The sequence below is a fragment of the Pan paniscus genome, chromosome 20 (genome assembly GCF_029289425.2).
Source record: "Pan paniscus chromosome 20, NHGRI_mPanPan1-v2.0_pri, whole genome shotgun sequence".
In the NCBI taxonomy this organism is placed as follows: domain Eukaryota; kingdom Metazoa; phylum Chordata; class Mammalia; order Primates; family Hominidae; genus Pan; species Pan paniscus.
This window is the reverse complement of record NC_073269.2, coordinates 64,733,204-64,753,035: the sequence shown is the minus strand read 5'-3', so window position 1 is coordinate 64,753,035 and position 19,832 is coordinate 64,733,204. Positions and strand designations below refer to the sequence as shown.

Sequence of the window (19,832 nt, the reverse complement as noted above, 5' to 3'; positions counted from 1 at the left end):
TATTATCAAAGTGGAATTTATGTTAAAATTCTAACACACACAGGGAGCAGGAGAAACGGAAGCCAGCTGTGCTTTCCTGGGTCTTCTGCTGCTCTCCACACTGAGACCTCAGGCCCAGCCTCTGCACAGACGAGTGGGAAGGCACAGTTTTTGAACACCCACCTGAGGCAAGGAGGTCCCAGGAGAGGGAGTGTTGTCAGCCCAGGCCATGTCACAGGGAGGGAGGGAGCCTGGTGCTTGGCAGTCACCCCACAGGCACTGGTCAGCCATAGAAGGGAACCCAGACCTCCCTCTAGGAGGCAGGGGCAAGAAGAGAGGGAGCAGCTCCTTTTCCTTGCACCCAGGTCTTTTGGGGGAGACCAGACCAGGGGCAGGGAACTGGCTTGGGACCCCTTGTTCACTCTGGCATCCCCTGCTGCCTCCAGAGTCTTCTGCTGGTGCCCCAGAGGCTGTATCCAGGCCCCGAGAACACCGAGGCCCCGAGGGACTGTGCTGTCTGGCTGCTCATGGAGCCTCCGGCCGGTGGCCCTTGCGGTGGATGACCAGCTGCGACTTCCAGTCGAAGGCGCGGCCACAGTCACTGCAGAAGTGACGCCGCTGGCCTGTGTGACTCTTGCGGTGGATGACCAGCTGCGACTTCCAGCTGAAGCTGCACCCGCACTCCTCACACGGGTAGCTCCGGGGGCCTGTGAGTGAGCGTCGGGGGTGGTGCGGAAAGGCCAGCTCCCCTTGTGGTGGCTTCTCTGTGCTTTCCCCGGTGGCTAGCCCCGGGGACTGCACACCTGGCCCACTCGTGTGTGTCCGGTGGTGGATGACGAACACTGACTTCCAGTCGAAGCCGCGGCCACACTGCTCGCACGTGTAGGGCTTCCTGGGGGTGGCAGCCGGCTCCAGTCTCGTCTCTGCGGGTGTGGGCTGAGTGGGCACTGGCGGTGTCCCTGGGCGCACAGTGGGGGCAGGAGTGGCAGCCCCAGACAAGCCCTCCCAGGCTGCTGGCCCTGGGCCCTGGGGCGGCTGGGCCTCTGGGCAGCCGGGTGGACCCTCACTCTCATTTCCTGGGGGCAGGGGCAAACCAGGTGAGTCCCGGCACTCAGCACCCCCTCCCTCAGGCTTGTGGCTGTGGCACAAGCTCCCGTCCCCCCATGAGTGGGTGGCTCAGGTCCCACCGATACAGGAGGGGTGATTCAGGCTGGATGGTGTGGGGCACTCACCCGAGCGCAGGCTTCTGCAGACGCCTGTCCCCGTGAGCAGCATCCCCAGCTCTGACTGGGCCTGTGCCTCTGGCTGGTGGGGCGGTAACCCTGCCCGGGTGGGGGGCACAGTTAGGCGTGGGGTTTGCTTGAAGGAGGGGTGGGGTCGGTTCTGGTAGGTGACAGGGTGTTCCTCTGGAAGGTGGGAGAGCTGGGTAGGGCTGGTGGCACAGAGGCCCTGCCCAGCTAGGCCTACTGCAGGGTGGGTGCAGGCCCCAGGGAGAGGGGCGGGGTGGGGCTGGCTGGTCCTCACCCAGGGAGACCACTGTGCCGTACTTCTCCAGCATCGCATCCCAGTACAGTTCCTTCTGTGACCGGTCCAGCAGCCCCCACTCCTCCTGCGGATGTGGCCCATCACTGTAGGCGCCTTTCCACCCCTTCCCTGCCCTGTCTGGTTCACATTCTTACCTATTACCCGGAAGAGTCAGCAGGTTACCTACGCCTCGTCTGCCCCTCCTGCTGAGAATGATCTCAAGGTGTGTGTTTGTTAAGTGCAGGGGTTCTCCTTCAGATCACCTGACCAGTGCTGCTGCCAGCACTCATCCCCCTCTACTACACCATCCTGCTCAGAGGGCAGGTTTGGCAGCATCACAGGGACCTGAGTGACTTTATCGAGGAATGAACTCCCTGATTGGGGGTCAGCCCTCCTTGCTGCCTGAGTCCCATCATCTGGGGCTTTGCTGGGTTGGGAAAAATAATCCTGAGGGACAAGCTGTGGCAAGTCCAGGGGCAGGAAGGCGGCAGCTGTGAGGAGCCACAGCTAGAGATGGTGCTGGCTGGAGGTGAGGACACTGGAAAGTGCAGCCTACCCACCCTGCCTCACTTTCTGACTGTGCCATGGGGCTGTGGAGGGAGCCTGGAACGACTTCTTAGCCTCGAAACACATCTCGACGAGCAATGTTGCTGCTGAAGCTCCCCAGTGGAGTTGTTAGAAGCAGAGGAGCCGGGAGAGGAAAAGACCTCGCTACCCACACTTGGGAACCAAGCGATCCAGGTAGAAGAGGCCTCAAGCTGAGCTTCCAGGCCTAACAGGTGGCCTCTGAGGAAACCCCTAGGAGAGAAGGGACTTCGGGCATTTCCCAGGGAGAGTGTCTCCATCTGGTCTCAGGTGTGGGGGGAGTCCTGCCACAGCTGGTAATCTTCTCCCCTCCCCGGCTACACACAAAAGTTCAAATCCCCAGGTCTGGCTCAGGACCTCTGGGAGCAGCAAACCTCCCAGCTAACTTCTCTGGAGGTGAGGAAGCCAAGCCCACTAGTTCCAGCCACTCTAAACTGGGTTTCCATGGCTTGAGGCCCAAATCCTTTTTTTTGTTTGTTTTTGACACACAATTTTGCTCTTGTTGACCAGGCTGGAGCGCAGTGGCACAATCTCGGCTCACTGCATCCTCTGCCTCCTGGGTTCAAGCAATTGTCCTGCCTCACCCTCCCTAGTAGCTGGGATTACAGGCGCCTGCCACCACTTCTGGCTAATTTTTGTATCTTTAGTAGATACAGGGTTTCACCACATTGGTCAGGCTGGTCTCGAGCTCCTGACCTCAGGTGATCCGCTCACCTCAGCCTCCCAAAGTGCTAGGATTACAGGTGTAAGCCACCATGTCCAGCCCCAAATCCTTTTCAATAATAGATCACCAGTCTGTCCCTCTGCCCCAGGTCCTGTGAAGGGGTACAGCTTTTACAGACTCCACTTCTGGGAAGCAAAGAGCCACTAGTCAAGGAGCCTGGAAAACCACCAGGCAGAGGGCAGCCATGGGGACAGTCCCTTCCCACACCTGGGGCCTATACTTCCCACTTGAGGCTGCTCACCTGAATCCTGGGTGGGTGGAAGGATGTGGAGGCTGGTTCTTGGTGTCCATGGTGCCCCTCAGGGGACTGTGCTGCAAGTGGAGGGCTGGAGGGTGCTGAAAAGTGGGGCAGATGGAAGGGTGGTGTCAGGGGCTGCCCACATGAGCCATGGCAGATGAGGAGCTCCTCTGCTGTGTGACATGGCACGTAGCCAGCCCTTGGCTCCTGCCTCCCAGGTCCCCATGCCAGACAGGGACATCCACATTCACTTCAGGAGTCCCAGCCTTGACACACCTCTCCTGGGACTCCCACCCTAGCCAGGAATGTCCACACTCCCTCCAGGAGTCCCTCATCTCTGGTGGGACCCCAACCTCACCCACTTCCTGTCCATCGACATTGGGCTCCTCCTTCACACTGCAGCTGAGCTGGACAGACCCCTCTATTGTGTCCTGGGGACCCTCCCCAGGGGACTCCACTGTCCCTGAGGGGTGGGGGCTCCCAAGTGGTTCCTCTGTCTTCTGGGCTGCAGGGAGCACCTCCTGCTTCAGGACATGGGCTGTGATCTGAGGAGAAGAGGTAGGTCACAATGGCTCTAGCCAGGGTCTATCCCTCCAAGAAGCTGATGCCAGCCACACTCACCCAGCCCAACAGTTGCCCAGGGTCATGCTGTAGTCCTTCGACTAGGGCAGCGGCCTCCTCAGGACTGCCTGGCCGCTGACCGCGCACCCAGGCCTGGATCTCGGGAGGCAGTGTGCCCAGGAACTGCTCCAGCACCAGCATCTCCAGCATCTGCTCCTTGGAGTGTGCCTCAGGCTGCAGCCACTGGCAACACAGCTCACGCAGCCGGGCCAGGGCTTCTCGGGGACCTGCCACCTCCCGGTAGCAGAACCCTCGGAAGCGGAGGCGGGCAGTCTCAGGCTCAAGGGTGGTCTCTGGGTCCATGAGGGGCAGGCATGGGGGACCCAGAGGGGATGGCATTCTTGCTCAAGGGGGTGGTCTTGGAATCGTCAGGATGGGCCTACAGAAAAGGAAGGGTCGGAATGTCAGCCAAGAGAATCTGGCCAGGGGAAGGCAGACACCAGGCTCAGCCCAGGGGGCTGAGACCAGGACCGAGTGTGCTCTGAGGCCAGAGGAGATAAGGCCAGAGGAGGGTCACGGGACCTAAACGATGATGGCGAATGAGAGCAGGAGGAAGCCTCAGGGACAAATGCTTGGACACAAGGTGTCCGGGGAGCTTCCTGGAAATTGCAAACAGTTGGGTCCAACAGGGGACTGCTGGGAGATGACGCTAAAGAGGTGGAGAAGGACAGTCATCACAGAGTTCCAGCGCCAGGCTGAGGAGCCACAGTGTCCAGCCGAGGAGCGAGGAGAGTGGACCAGGGTGGGCGGGTTCCGAGGGTGGAGGAGGCAGCGGGTAGAAGGTGGGGCCAGGCTGTAATGTACGGGGACGAGTCGCCCTCCACAATCTCGGGGAGGTTGACTGGGTGGGGCCTCCTTTAGGACTGGCTCTGGGGAGGGGCACCTGGACATCGTGCTCGCTGACCACAGCGAGCCGTGGGCGACTCACACTGCCGGGGCCCGTGCATGTAAAAACGAAAAGCAAAGGCCAAGAAAAGCGGGGCCAAAGCTCCACGTTGCGCGGAGTCGAGGGATGGCCACAGCATCCCGGCCCTGAGGGTCTGCAGTGAAAGACGCCCACCTGGACGGGCCTGAGAGACCAGGCCTGACACCCGGCCTATCCGAGGGATGCTCGAACTTCGGGATCTGTCCCCAAAAGGGGAAGGCAAGAGGGAGGCGTTCCAAGAGGACTTGCCGGGCCCGGCCCCCCGGAACGGCGTTGAGGGTAGGAAAGGCCTGAGCGAAGGCTGAGGTGACGCGCGCGGCCTGTCGGGAAGTGGGCGGGCCCTCCAGGGCGCCGACAGCCGGAGCCGTTCAGGCCCCAGAGGGCGGCCCCAAGCCCTCCCACGGGGTGGAAAGGCTGCGCCCACTCTGGCAGCCTGCGCTCACCTCAAACCGGAGCGGTTGCTTGGAGGCCGCTTCCCGGATGTGGCGCCGCACAACGCGGGGCGCCTCAGCCGGGTGTTGCCCCGGCGACGCCGCGCTGACCAATCTCTCGCCTGCACCGAAGGCACCTCCCACGCCCTTTGAACTACATTTCCCATGAGCATCAGCAAGACAGGCGCCACCGTGACCCGCTGACCCGCATTTGCAGCAGCCTCTGACGCCTGAGAGGCGCTCTGTTCCTCTAGGAGGTACGGCAGAGTCCCAGAGTTATATGGTCTCCCTCCGCTCTGAGAGCAGCTCTTCCCAGGTTATAAACTTGCGCGTCTGTACAGTGGGCCGGTTCCTATTGGCAGGTGAGGGGAGGGGGTTTTGCCCAATCAGAGGTGGCGCTTGCTTGGCCCCGCCGCCCCCACGCCATTCCCCGGGCCAGCCCCCAGATAACGCTAGGGCATATCCACCCGCCTCCAGCTGTTCCCGTGGCAACGTTCAGGAGCGTTGCCTCGACTTCCGAAGAGGCTGGAAGTGGCGGCCCAGTGGTTTCCTAGGTCGAGTAGTTCGCTGGGACTCGCTTCCAAGTGGTCCCGGGAGAGGCGGTGGTGTAGAAGGCCACCCTGAGCCTGGGCTTTCGCCCGCCAGGAGGGTGCGAGGGCCGCCTTTAACCTCTGTTAAGCGCCCTAAGGATGTACCGACGGTTGTGACCGCAGTCTCTGACGTCTTCAGATGTCAGTCCTACAAAGTCGGGGGTGGAGGTTTCCCTCCAGGCTGATGGGACGTGCTCAACCGTTTATTTACCTTTGAATTTGGGGAGTAGAACTAGCCAGGGTGACACTAGTTTCTCCCAATAAGCACTGTTACAGTTTTCTAAATCTGTGGGGTCAGTTTTGCTTCCACAAAGTGGCCGAGCCATTAGTCAGTCCTAAATTACACCGACTGTTTTGGTTTCTTTGGATACCTGGGAATTCCTGCTGCCTGCTCTGGATGAAGAGCAGTGGTCTTAATCACCGATTGGAAGCACCGAGCATGTGCGTGGATGAGACTTGTCAACTCGGAGCTTTCCAGAGGCCTCCTCAGGTTGTTTTTGGGGATGAGGTGCTTAGGCCTTTTCTCTGGGACTATGCAGAGTCCCAGAGAAAAAAAAAACAAAAAACAAACTTTCACCCTCCACCATGTGGGGAGAGCATTGGGGCGTTAAGGGCTTCTTCAGTAGTTGTTCCCCAGGCAGCTTTGTTATAGGTCTCCTGTCTCTGGGCTGCTGGTTCTCAGCCTTCTGCGGTTCTGGAGTCAGCCTGGTGGGAACTCTCTCCTCTTCGCCAAGTCGCCACGTAGTATTTTGCCTTCCCTAACTTAGTGACAGCTCTCACCCACTTCTAGCTTAGGAATGCCATTGCTCCTGACTCCTCTGTCACCATCCTCATACTTGTGGGTTTATGTGTTTTAAATACTCCCCTCTGTGGTTTCAGTGGATTTCTGAGCCCAGTGAGATGCATGTGTTCAGTCTGACCTTTTGACATAGAAGCCCAGGGATACTTTTACAGTCACTACCTATTCAAAATTAAGAGCAGAGGGGGAGGTTGGAGGGAGGTCAGCTGAGGGGCCAAGACCTGCGTGGAGGTGGGAGCCTAGGTTGGGGGCCACTGATCAGTCATGGGTTTGGGGAGGGGAAGATTGGAGGAGGGTGGACAAACTGAGGGACAACAGGGGCACAAGCAGACGTGGAAAGGAACTTGATGGAGGGAGGCGGCTGCTGGGAAGACAGGGTACTGAGCCCAGCCTAAGGGGTCAGGCAGGCTCAGGGCAGAAACTTCGCTCAAGAAGCGTCTGTCAGAGGCATACAAATGATTTCACGTGACTCTCTGGGTATCTACTTGTTTGACAGATGCTTTTGCTCCTGACTCCCATGGGCTCCCCAGAAAAGTGCTCTTTCAGGCAGGGAAGGGTTATTGTCTGCATTTCACAGCTCTGCAGACTTACTGGGGGACAATGGTTCAGGGACCTACTGGGATTCTGGTGGCCCAAGTCTTGCAGGCTCCAGGGGAGCTAGGTTCTGTGTGTCTCCACTCCCTGCAGGAACCTGTAAGGTTTCATAGGTGGAAGAGTCTGGCCCCAATATCAAGTGTGTGGGGCCTGGGTCTGGGCTCTTTGTGTATAGGGCAGGATAGCTGCAGGATTTTGGAAGCCATGGGATGGAGCGCCCACTGGTTGGAGTCAACCTTGCAGGGTCATCACACATGGCCACACCCTCTATCTCAGCAGCAGAAGGAACACAGCCCTGCCTTGGTTTCTCCACCTACCATCCTCCTTTTGCCAGGATCCACCAGGACTCATCTAGCAGGGTTGCTGCTCCAGACAGCCCCACTCTATCCCATTTCATCCAGCTCCTGGCTACCCCAACCCACCTCTGACCCTGAAAAGGATACAGGTATCCCACTCCCTCCCTGGGCTGCAGACAGGCTGTATCTCTACTCTGTGGCCTCTTGAGGGTACCCAGGTTGAAGCCAAGTCCAGGAACTTCTGTGATGATGACAAACGCTGATGGCATGTCAGGGTATGTTCAATACCATCTGCATTGTATGAGGGTGAAATAGGTGTCAGGTTGCTACCGTTCACACAAATGTTTAAAAAGAAACCTTTATCAGAGAAGCTCTTGAACTGCTATTAAGACTGAACCATGCTCTGGAGTAGGGACAAGAGGCTGTGCTCTGGAGGTCCAAACTGCTGTACAGGAAACTGCAACACCTACTCTGAGTTGCAGATGGTAGTCTTTTTTTTTTTTTTTTTTTTCCATTAAGGAGAACATGAATTTCCTTGTAGGTGAGGCTCCAGGTAGGGACAGGGCCTGGTCTGCTGAAGGCCACAGGAAGCAAATGGCCCCCAGTCCACCTTTCTGTCCCTGCCATGAAGGGCCATTACACTGGGGTGGGGAGGTCCTCAGGAGGGTGTCACACATAGCCTTAGGCAATAGCAAGTCTTTCCTATTCAGCTCTGTCCAGCCTCCAATTGAGGAGGGATAATGGGGGTGAGACAGGGTTGGGGGTGAAGTGGCCACCAAACCCGGCAAAAATGAGCAGCTCCATCTTGTCTGAAGTTAACATCATCCCCTCAGGTATAAAGGCTCCTCCTCACATCGACTTTGGTAAACCAGTCAGTGACGGGCCTTGGCCAAGCTGAGACTTGGGCAAAAACCTGAACGAGTGCCACTGGAAAGCCATCATCCTAGCTCTGTCCTTCCAATGCTGAGAGTCACATGTTCCCCCATGGGCATCCCTCTCCTGAGTCGGCTATGTGTGTGAAGCCAGGCCAGGCCGTGTGCCTCAGTTTCCTCATCTTCCAAGTCGGGATACCAGCCACAGAGCCATCTCACAGGGCTTCAGGGGAAATTTCCCAGTACTCAGGACAGGAGCTGGCAGTGAGCATGTGTTGGCTCTCATTAGGACCCCACCTGTCAGCGTCTACAAACATGATGTTCAGTGGACCCAAACCTTTTCTTTTTCCCAGAGGTGGCGGCTGACAGAGCCCAGACCCTGATCCCCAGTCCCTTGTGGTCTCTTGTCTGCTAGGCTGGCCCCTAGGAAGTCTTGGATGAACAGAGGCAGTGGGTTGAGGGGAGAATACCCTCAGCGGACATCTCTCCAGCAGCCAGTTTGTGTACAGCTGTCATAAGTTTCTCTGGGCCACCCCCAACCCATGCCTGCATCCCTCTCACCTTAGCATCCACTGTCACATCACATGAAGCCGCACCACAGTGCAGTGCTGTGACTGTCGGCCTCCTACTGGCTCTGAATAGTCTCGGCCCCACTAGAGTTCAGCCACCACGTCTTCCCCCTGATGTTGCTGCAGTGCTACCTCTTTGGGGATGGAGGTGTGATCTGTGGGTGAACTGGCAAATCCTGTCACCACGTGCAAATGAAATCACAGCCAAAGGGCCTCCCTTGTCCCTGACTAGCAAGCACGGGACTTTTTCTCTGCTGTGGATCTGCAGAGGACATATGCCCTTTAGCTGTGGAAGGGATTCACAGAAGGCCAGGGCTGCAACCTGTGACCTCAGACCTCCGCTGGCTGCGAGACGGCGGCTGGGCCCGAGGTGGGAGTGGGCTCGGTTTCCTTCGCTGGCGCACCTTCTGATGATGCCCCGGCAACAGACCTGGCCTGGGGGTGCAGGCTCGCCCTGGATCGCCGGACGGTCTTCTCGCCGGTATGGATCCTCTGGTGGTGGAAGAGGGCAGGGCGCTCACGGAAGGCGCGGCCACACTGCGTGCACACGAAGGGCTTCTCGCCCGTGTGAATGCGCCGGTGGCTGAGCAGCACAGCGCCCTTGGCGAAGGCCTTGCCACAGTCCACGCAGCGGAAGGGCCGCTCGCCCGTGTGCAGGAGCTGGTGCTGGGTGAGGTTGGAGCTGTGGCTAAAGGCGCGGCCACACTGTGGGCAGGCGAAGGGCTTCTCGCCTGTGTGCACGCGCTGGTGCTTAAAGAGCGAGGAGCCCTGGCTGAAGGCGGCACCGCAGAGCGCGCACACGAAGGGCTTCTCGCCTGTGTGCGTACGCTCGTGCTGGATCAGGTGCGAGTTGCGGCAGAAGCGGCGGCCACACTGTGCGCAGGCATAAGGACGCCCACCCGCGTGGATCTTGCGGTGCTGGCTGAGGTTGGAGCCGTGGCTGAAGGCCTTGCCGCACTCGGAGCAGCGGAAAGACTTCTCGGCCGTGTGGATGCGCTGGTGCCGCACCAGCGAGGAGCTATGCCGGAAGGCCTTGCCGCACACGGGGCACGCGTAGGGCGTCTCGCCGCTGTGGATGCGCTGGTGCTGCGTCAAGTGCGACGTCTGGCTGAAGGCCTTGCCGCACTGGGCGCACTCGTAGGGCCGCTCCCCGGTGTGGGTGCGTAGGTGCTTGAGGAGGTCGGAGCTCTTCACGAACACTTTGCTGCACGCCCTGCATTCGAAGGACTTCTCCCCAGCGGAGAGAGCCTCGCCCAGCTCGTCCCAGGTCGAGGGCTCCTGGCCACCGAGGAGTCTATGAGGCTCCTGCCAAACTGCACCCATTCGGTGATGTCCCCGACCGCTGGCAGCCTCCAGGTCCTGGGCGCTCCCAAAGGTTCTCCCAGGTACCTCCTGTGCACATGGTTTCTGCCGCTCAGGCGTCCTGGGCTGCCTCCCAAGCAACGCATGCTCTGTGAGTGTCTTTTCCCTAAGCCGGACGCCCTCGGGAGGCCTAAGCGGGGAGGTCAGTCGCAGGCTGACGCTGGCTTGCCCACTGCCTGAGCCTAGCAGGAGCCTCTCCCAGTAGATCACCGACACCCCCGTGGGTTTTCTCTCCCGAGATGGGGAGGCACCCCGTTGTCTCTGCAGGCTTTTTACACTGTGGCAGGCACTGGCAACGGGGAAGACGCTAGTAGTCATCCCAGGTGGGGTATCTGGGAAAGCTCGTGGCCATTCTCCAGAAACATCTCTATCCTCTGTCAAACTCCAGGAACCTAAAGGCAGAGAAACAGTGGTTACCTGGGGCATCCTGGTTAGGAGAGGACCAGGGCAGGCTGAGTGGACAGGCAAGAAGGAACCCCGGAGCTGGCGCACAAGCTCAGGGGAAAAGTAGAGATGAGGCTGGCCCTGCCGGAGGGGCTGGGGTTTGGAGGAACAATCTGCCCTGATAGGTATGGCACTGACTACACTGGGGACTCCCATGATCAAGGTGGCAGCCCCCAGTCACCCAGGATGTGAAGCTGAGGAAAACTAGCGGCTGCTGTATGCCGCATACATTTCCACACTGGCTATTCCGCCCACACTCTTTCCATTGCTTACCCCCTTCCCCCCGCCCCTGTCCCCCTTCTCAGGCACCTACTCCCCAACCTGCTCCTGCAATGACCTCCATCCAGTGCTCTAAACTATACTCCTGAATCCTGCTTACCGACTGCCTCTCCCACCACACCATGAGCCCCAGAAAAGCAGGACCAGGGTCGTCCTGATTGAGGCTGTGTCTACACTGCCTGGACTGGGCCTGACCACTGTGAGCACTCAGGAAACGTTTGTTGAACACAAAGATGAATGATGGGTGAAAAAAATGACCCATCAATTATGGCAGTGACTAGCCATGGAGGGTTTGAGGCCAGCCCAGCTGATAGCAGGACTCTGAGATGGTCTCACCATAGCCTGAGTGCCCTTCTGTGTCAACCCAGCTCCTGTGCCCTTGGAGCTCCACCTTCAAGGGCAGCTAAGGCTGCAGCCTCCAGGAGGGGCTGATGATGGAAGGGAAGGGAATCGGGTGGGAGGGAGGTGAGGAGGGTGCTTCTGGGGAGTCTGGGAACCAGGGACAGAGGCATGACCACAGGTTGGTCCTGAATTCACCCCACCCTGAGCTCCCTCTCACCAGGGTTGCGCCTCCTGTAGGTGGTCCTGGACAGGGTTGTGTCCGTTCCACTGGGAACCCAGGGCTCCTCGCCACGCTCCAGTTGGATGACCACACGAGGTCGAGAGGTGGAGAGTCCTGTGAGGAGGAGGTGCAGGTTAGAGTCCAGCCCCAGCTCAAGATAACCCACCTCCAAACAGAGGGCAGGAGTCAGGGCTTCATGGAAACAGAAAATGTCATCTGTGCAACTGCAGAATCTAAAGATGGCACAGGGCAAGGGGCTCACAGGAATAGCTCATTCATCCCCAGGGCAGCAACTGTGCCCAGGGCACCAAAGGAAGGGGACTGAGCCAAGGCTCGGAGAGGCCACAGCCGGACAGCGCCACAGGGAGTGGTTGAGCCAACCAGACTGCATGTCTATAGGACCAGACCCCTATTCCACATGGCCCCTGGCTGCAAGGTATGGGCCTGCTCGTCAGCCACCAGGGAGGTGAGGGGGCAGCCCTGGCCAGTCAGCTTGTTATCAGTTGCCCATTTCATGGCGTATCTAGGACCTTACCCAGCGAGGCCACAAGTGCGAAGTTGTCTAGCATCACGCGGCGGTACAGGGCCCTCTGGGCTGTGTCCAGGAGCCCCCACTCCTCCTGGGAGAAGTACACAGCCACATCCTCAAAGGCCATCTGGTCCTAAAAGAGCAGGGAGGAAGAGACAGCCATGGTCTAAGGCTGGGTTATCCAATCTTTTGGCTTCCCTGGGCCACATTGGAAGAAGAATTGTCTTGGGCAACACATAAAATACATTAACACTAGTAACAGCTGATGAGCTAAAAAAAATAAAAATTGCATAAACATCTCATGTTTTAAGAAAGTTTACGAACTTGTTTTGGGCTGCATTCAAAGCCATCCTGGGCAGTGGGTTGGACAAGCTTGGTTTAAGGTATGGCTGTGAGCCAGGACCAAGCTCCCCATCCCAACAGCCACCTCCCATGATGTCCCTCAGACACTCACCCTCCTTCCCTGGATTCTGCCCCCACCATCTTCAGATGGCACTTCCCTCACATGTCTGGGACCCCTCCCCTCTGCCCTCCCTGACCAGACCCCAGATGCCTTCTTGGCCTCCCCACTGGCAACGCCATACACAAGCAGGCTAGAACAAGTCCTGGCTGGGCCCTCAGCTGCCACACCAAGAGCAGCCCCAGGTGTCCACTCGTGACTCAGCATGACCACTCATGACCCTCCCCAGATGCACCCTTCCTGCTCTTGTAGCAAGAAACTATGAGTCCCAGCTGGGGCTTCCCAGGCATACCCATCACCGGGACCCTCCCCTGCTGAGCCTGCTTGCCTGACATTTCCAGGCTGCTCATCCAGCCTGAGGGACTGGATGATTCTCACCAGTCGCCACAGGGGAGCAGCCTCAACAACCTGTGAACACAGAGGAACTCAATCCCTTCCTCCTTCCACCCGGTGTCCCCTCTCTTTCTTCCCCTCTCTGTTGCCACCCTCCCCTCCTCAGTTAGGTGCTAGGCTCTTCCCAATAGCCCCAGGCATCCCAGCTGGTCTTCTTTACCCTCAAGCCATAACTGCCCACACCTGGCTGAGTCCCTGCCCATTCCTCAGTCCAATTCATAGGCCCTGTCCACAGCCCAGGACACCAACAACGTCAGGTCCAGTGACATGACCAACCTGGGACATCCCAGACTCTTGAGCTTTCCCCTGAAGGAAACCTGCTTTCCTTTCAATTCTCCTTTCTATCTACAGCAGCTCTCTTCTTCCAGGCGCTCAGGCTGAACAACATGGGGTACTTAGTTCTTCAAACAGCCCACACTTGATGCATCCGCAGATCCACCAGAATTCACCTGGTCGCCCACCTCCACTGCTGCCCAGACTGTGGCAGTCGGTTCTTCCCTTCATGCCGACACCCCTGCATGTCTGTTCTCCACGCAACAAACGGTGGAACCGTTTTAAAGTCCCAACTCAGAGGATATCCTGATTCTGTTCAAAAATTTCTATGTCTCCCGACGCCCTCGAGATAAAGCCCACTCCCTCGCCTGCTACTGCAGCCGCACGCATCCCCTCTCCTCCAGCTCCACATCGAGAGCGCTCAGTCCCAGAAGCACCTGGGCTTCGGCTCCCCTCCCAGGTTTTGCACACACAGGACTCTCCCCTCGGAGCCTCCTTCAGGACCTCAGCCCCCTGGCTGCCGGAAGTCGGGAGCTCACCAGTGCCCTGGACACAGGAGTTTGCACTGACCCCCGCAACCCCCCAGGCCAGGGAGAGGAAAGACGACTAGGCGAGGTCTAGGAAGCGGCCTCCCTCCGTGAGGGCGCGGTCTGTGTGAGCAGGGACTCCCCCGCCCCCCCCGGCGCGGGCTTGTCAGCGCCACCGCCGCCAGCGGAACCCGCAACTGGGAGGGAAGAAAGGCATGGACCACCCAGGACCGCCATCCCCGCCCGCAGCGTCCCGGGGCCGCCCCGCGCCTCAGTCTCCCCGGCCATCATGGACGTGGAACGCCCAGCGCGCAGCCTCCTGGGCTGCCGCACGGTGGGAGAGCGCATGGCTCCCGCCGCGGCCCGACAGTCCCCTGGACGCCCACGACGCACTCTGAGAAACAGAGGCTTGGGGGCGCGGCCAGCGGCCGGCGCCCTTGATCACGACGCGTGCGCAGGGCGGGCCCGACGCGGGCCCTCAGCCAGTACCTTCCTCGCCGCCAGCCTCGAGCACCAGGAACCTCCTGGAAACCGGACCCGACCCGCGGGCCCCAGCCCAGACCACCGGTGTGGCCTGACGCGGGCGGCGAAGTGACAGTCCCACCGCCGGAAGTCCAGCCCTTCGGTTCTCATTGGCCCAGTGCGCGCCGCGGACGCTTGCGTACAGCCTTCCGAGTCATGTGGTTCCCGCCTGTTTCCCTGCGTGGAGGCGGGGCCACTACCGGTCTCCTTGGCAACGTCCAAGCCCCTGCCGCGCGGGGCGCTGGGAAATGGAGTCGCGCGGCGGCCTCGGGTTTTCAAGGGCTTGGTGGCGCTGGTGGATTCGCCCGGTGTGTAGTCCTGCCTTCGGCATTCCAGGTGTCCTCCCAAGCAGTCCCGGAGACTAAACCCTGCAGGTGCGAAAGCAGAAACTGCCGAGGTTCCAAGAGGCAACACCAGCAGGGAGCACGGAGGAGAAAATGCACCGGGTAGCGCAGGTGGAGGTGGAGGAGCCGATGCCTGGAGCTCCGGGTTCCCTTCCCAGCTCTGCCTCTCACTGACTGTGCGTCCTAGGCGCCGGTTTGACCTCTCTGTGTCAATGTCCCGTAAAGGTTTAAGGTCCGTTTTCAACCTTTACACCAAGAATTCTCAGCCCGTAAGCCTACATTTGTCTTAAGTATGAGATTGTTCCTCGACGCTTGCCCAAAGCATCTGTTTTCCTTGTAATTTGGATGGGCAGAAGTTAATTCCCCAGATTTGCTTGTCCTTAGACCATCTAGATCTTGTCTTGCCCCACACATCACAATATTCATTCTTTTTTCCTTTTTTCTTGGGACTCATTTAAGGTTTGTTTTTTTTTGTTTGTTTGTTTGTTTGTTTTTACCAGGGTCTTTGTTCTGTTGCCCGTGCTGGGGTGCAGTGGCACAATCTCGGCTCACTGCAACCTCTGCCTTCAGGTTCAATTGATCCTCCCGCCTCAGCCTCCGTAGTAGCTGGTACCACAGGTGCGCGCCACCATGCCTGGCTAATTTTTGTATTTTTTAGTAGAGATGGAGTTTCACCATGTTGGCCAGGCTGGTCTTGAACTCCTGACCTCAGGTGATCCGCCCGCCTCGTTCTCCCAAAGTGCTGGGATTACAGGCCAATTGAAGTGTCTTTGACTCATAAAAACGAAAGGCAGAGCAGTCTCAATGTAGACTGTCTTGTTTGGCAGATAATAAAAGGTTCTTTGTCTTGTTTTTGGAACCCGTAGACAGTTCTCAGCTGTCCAGTTCCTTAACTCTTTTTGCCTCCCTCCCTCTATACCTACCTCCATCTATAACTATCTCTCTGTCAACTGTCAGCTATAACTGTCCACCTAATTGATTCTACTTGTAAATCCTTGTAGAGCAAGGGAGCTCATCATGTTTGGAATGTTTTAATATAAATTTTGCTACTTTGAAAGAATTTAAGAACATTTCAGGACTGGGCGCAGTGGCTCACACCTGGAATCTGAGCACTTTGGGTGGCCAAGGTGAGCGATCACTGGAGCCTAGGAGTTTGAGACCAGCCTGAGCAACAAAATGTGACCCCATCTTTATAAAAAATATATAAAAATTAGCTGAGCATGGTCTTGCATGCCTGTAATACCAGCTACATGGGAGGCTGAGGTGGGAGGATTGAGTTCAGGAGTTGGAGTGTGCAGTGAGCTATGATGGAGCCCCTGCACTCCAGCCTGGGTAAGAGAGAGACCCTGTCTCAAGAAAAAAACAAACAAAAACCCTGAGGGGGAAAAAAAAAACCCAACACTTAGAAGTATTAAAGTTCAAAAACCCTGAAGAAAAAAAAAAACCCAACACTTAGAACTATTCAAGTTGTGGCCGGGCGCTGTGGCTCACGCCTGTAATCCCAGCACTTTGGGAGGCCGAGGTGGGCGGATCTTGAGGTCAGGAGCTCGAGACCATCCTGGCTAACACGGTGATACCCAGTCTCTGCTAAAAAATACAAAAATAAAAGTAGCCGGGTGTGGTGGCGGGCGCCTGTAGTCCCAGCTACTCAGGAGGCTAAGGCAGGAGAATGGCATGAACCCGGGAGGTGGAGCTTGCAGTGAGCCGAGATCACACCACTGCATTCCAGCCTGGGTGACAGAGCAAGACTCTGCCTCAAAAAAAAAAAAAAAAAAAAAAAAAAAAGTAGTATTAAAGTTGTGATTTGATCAAATGCTTAGAGGCATTATTACCATTTTAAGCTACGTATGAATATTTTGAGGCATTTTAACTCTTCAAACGTTTCATTTTTTAATTTTTAATTTAATTATTTATTTGAGACAGCATCTCGCTCTGTCACCCAGGCTGGAGCGCAGTGAAACAATCTTGGCTCACTGCAATCTCTACCTCCTGGGTTCAAGAGATTCTCGTGCCTCAGCCTCCCGAATAGTTGGAATTACAGGTGCATGCCACCATACCCACCTAATTTTTGTATTTTTAGTAGAGACAAGGTTTTGCCATGTTGGGCTGGTCTCGAACTCCTGACCTCAAGTGATCCGCCTGCCTTGGCCTCCGAAAGTGCTGGGATTATAAGTGTGAGCCACTGCACCTGGCCTGAGTGATATTTTCTGTTTTAGTGTGTGTGTGTGTGTGTGTGTGTGTGTGTGTGTGTGTGTGTGTGTGTTTTGAGATGGAGTCTTGCTCTGTGGCCCAGACTGGAGTGCAATGGCGTGATCTCTGCTCACTGCAATCTCTGCCTCCCAGGTTCAAGTGATTCTCCTGCCTCAGCCTCCTGAGTAGCTGGGATTACAGGTGCCTGCAACCACAACCGACTAATTTTTGTATTTTTACTAGAGACGGGGTTTCACCATGTTGACCAGCCTGATCTTGAACTCCTGACCTCAGGTGATCCACCCGCCTTGGCCTCCCAAAGTGCTGGGATTACAGGCATGAGCCACCGCGCTCGACCGCCTAAGTGATATTTTCTAACAAATTTTCTACTTCTCATCCTGGTTTGAGCTATAAGATGACTGGTATATGGTATGCTATCAGTCATAATTATGATTATTGAGTTTTCGGCCACAAAAACTAAAATGACCAATTTTTTTTTTTTTTGACAATCACATCTTTAACCATGCCATTTTAAGTTTTGTCCTCTTCCTTCTTGGGGAATGGGACTGCCTCAGTTGGAGATCTGGAATGATCGAAGATGTCTACTCAAGCACGATTGCTTTTTTTTTTTTTTTTTTTTTTTGAGACGGAGTCTCGCTCTGTTGCCCAGGCTGGAGTGCAGTGGCAGGATCTCGGCTCACTGCAAGCTCCGCCTCCCGGGTTCAAGCCATTCTCCTGCCTCAGCCTCCCGAGTAGCTGGGACTACAGGCTCCCGCCACGATGCTCAGCTAATTTTTTGTATTTTTAGTAGAGACGGGGTTTCACCGTGTTAGCCAGGATGGTCTCGATCTCCTGACCTCATGATCCACCCGCCTCGGCCTCCCAAAGTGCTGGGATTACAGGCATGAGCCACTGCGCCCGGCCATGGGCTGCATTTTTTTAAAATGAAAAATGTGAATCTGCAAGTCAATGCCTTTGAATTTAGCTTGCATAAGGATTGGTTAAGAATATCTGATATGCCTCCCTCAACTTCTTTATTTTGAGACAGGGTCTAGCTCTTTTGCCCAGGCTGGAGTACAGTGGCACAACCCACCTCACTGCAACCTCTGCCTCCTGGGCCCAAGCCATCCTCCCACCTCAGCCTCCCAAGTAGCTGGGACTATAGGTGCATGCCAGCTAATTTTTGCTTTTTTTGTTCTTGTTGTTGAGATGGGGTTTCATCATGTTGCCCAGGCTGGAGTTCTCTTCAACATGGTTGTAGGGAGTCCTTTATTAGATGGCATTTCTCATAAACAAAATCTCCAGGTTGGAGCCCTTGATCTTTGATATTTTTGTCTCCCAGGAGCTCACATTAAGGAGAGCTGGTTTGTAGGTTCCTTCATTCAGGACTATTGGAAAAGCCTTAGGCCACGGAAGGTTAAAAGTTTCTGTAAGCTTTGTAAATTGATTTTCTATTACCTTATTTGTACATTCCAGCAGTCTGGAAGACTGAGAGTAGTATGCAAAATGGACATTCTAAATAACCAGCCATATGTTAAAGTAGATTGAATTGTTTCATCAGTGAAATAGATTCCTTGGTTGCTGTAAAGCTTCAAAGCAACTCCCCAAGAAGGAAGAGGACAAAACTTTTTTGTTTTTTTTTTTTTGAGATGGAGTTTTGCTCTTATTGCCCAGGCTGGAGTGCAATGGCTCGATCTCGGCTCACTGCAACCTCCGCCTCCTGGGTTCAAGCAATTCTTCTGCCTCAGCCTCCTGAGTAGCTGAGATTACAGACATGGGCCACCACACCCAGCAAATTTTGTATTTTTATTAGAGACGGGGTTTCTCCATGTTGGTCAGGCTGGTCTCGGACTCCCGACCTCAAATGATCTGCCTGCTTTGGCCTCTCAAAGTGCTAAGATTACAGGCATAAGCCACCGCGCCCAGCTGAGGACAAAACTTAAAATGTCCATGGTTAAAGATGCAATTGTCAAAAAATTTTTGGTCAATTTTTTGTGGCCTAAAACTCAACATAGGCCAGGTGCGGTGGCTCACGCCTGTAATCCCAGCACTTTGGGAGGCCAAGGAGGGCGGATCACAAGGTCAGGAGATCGAGACCATCTTGGCTAACATGGTGAAACCCCGTCTCTACTAAAAATACAAAAAATTAGCCAGGCGCGGTGGCGGGCACCTGTAGTCCCAGCTACTCGGGAGGCTGAGGCAGGAGAATGGCGTGAACCCGGGAGGCAGAGCTTGCAGTGAGCCGAGATTGTGCCACTGCAATCCGGCCTGGGCTAAAGAGCAGGACTCCGTCTCAAAAAAAAAAAAAAAAAAAAGTGTGTGATGGCTGGCTGCAGTGGCTGACACCTGTAATCCCAACACTTTGGGAAGCTGAGGCAGGTGGATCACTTGAGGCCAGGAATTTGAGACTAGCCTGGCCAACATGGCAAAACCCTGTCTCTGCTAAAAATATTATACAAAAATTAGCTGACATGGTGGTGCACACCTGTAATCCCAGCTACTCAGGAGGCTGAGGCAGGAGAATCACTTGAACCCAGGAGGCAGAGGTTGCAGTGAGCTGAGATCGTGCCATTGCACCCCAGCCTGGGCAACAAGAGTGAAACTCCATTTCAGAAAAAAAAAAAAAAAGTGGGCCAGGCGCGGTGGCTCACGCCTGTAATCCTACCACTCTGCTGTGAGGCCGAGGCGGGTGGATCACAAGGTCAGGAGATCGAGACCATCCTAGCTAACACGGTGAAACCCCGTCTCTACTAAAAATATTAAAAATTAGCTGGGCGTGGTGGCGGGCACCTGTAGTCCCAGCTACTTGGGAGGCTGAGGCAGGAGAATGGCGTGAACCCGGGAGGCGGAGGTTGCAATGAGCCGAGATTGTGCCACTGCACTCCAGCCTGGACAACAGAGCGAGACTCCTCAAAAAAAAAAAAAAAAAAGTGTGTGACACTTCCCCCCCGCCTTGCTTCCTGTCTTGCCATGTGATATGCCAGCTCTTCCTTCATGTTCCATCATGATTGCAAGCTTCCTGAGGTCCCACCAGAAGCCATGCAGATGCTGGTGCCATGGCTGTACATCCTGCAGAACCATGAGCCAATTAATCCTCTTTTCTTTATAAATTACCCAGCCTTAGGTGTTCCTTTATAGTGACACAAAACAGACTAATAGAAGAACTCACCCTCATGAACCTTTCAGTTTGAAACAGAAAT

General features: G+C 56.0%; 2 protein-coding genes across 13 annotated transcripts; both read right to left on the bottom strand.

The window, feature by feature from the left end:
- Positions 1–6,671, bottom strand: ZNF446 (zinc finger protein 446). Of its 12 annotated transcripts, none has more exons than XM_008969672.6 (7): positions 4,732–6,671; positions 3,672–4,050; positions 3,409–3,595; positions 3,054–3,148; positions 1,504–1,588; positions 1,212–1,301; positions 1–1,055 (listed from the first exon to the last, which is right to left on the bottom strand). In XM_008969672.6, exons 2-7 carry the CDS (start codon positions 4,008–4,010, stop codon positions 505–507), a joined length of 1,347 nt encoding a protein of 448 aa, XP_008967920.1. In that variant the 5' UTR covers positions 4,011–4,050; positions 4,732–6,671; the 3' UTR covers positions 1–504. The 12 variants fall into 12 exon arrangements, with proteins under 12 accessions (XP_008967920.1, XP_008967918.1, XP_008967921.1 ...); XM_008969670.6 differs by having other exon boundaries at positions 1,212–1,385; positions 5,040–6,671; XM_008969673.6 differs by having other exon boundaries at positions 1–938; positions 1,212–1,385; positions 5,040–6,671.
- A 975-nt stretch (positions 6,672–7,646) lies between these two features.
- On the bottom strand, positions 7,647–19,822 carry LOC103785741 (zinc finger protein 324A). Its single transcript, XM_008969668.4, is given in 5 exon segments — positions 7,647–9,215; positions 9,217–10,501; positions 11,392–11,508; positions 11,930–12,056; positions 14,066–19,822. Coding segments are annotated over 5 exon segments (1,842 nt in total). The 5' UTR covers positions 14,210–19,822; the 3' UTR covers positions 7,647–9,046.
- Between the last annotated feature and the right edge of the window lie 10 nt (positions 19,823–19,832).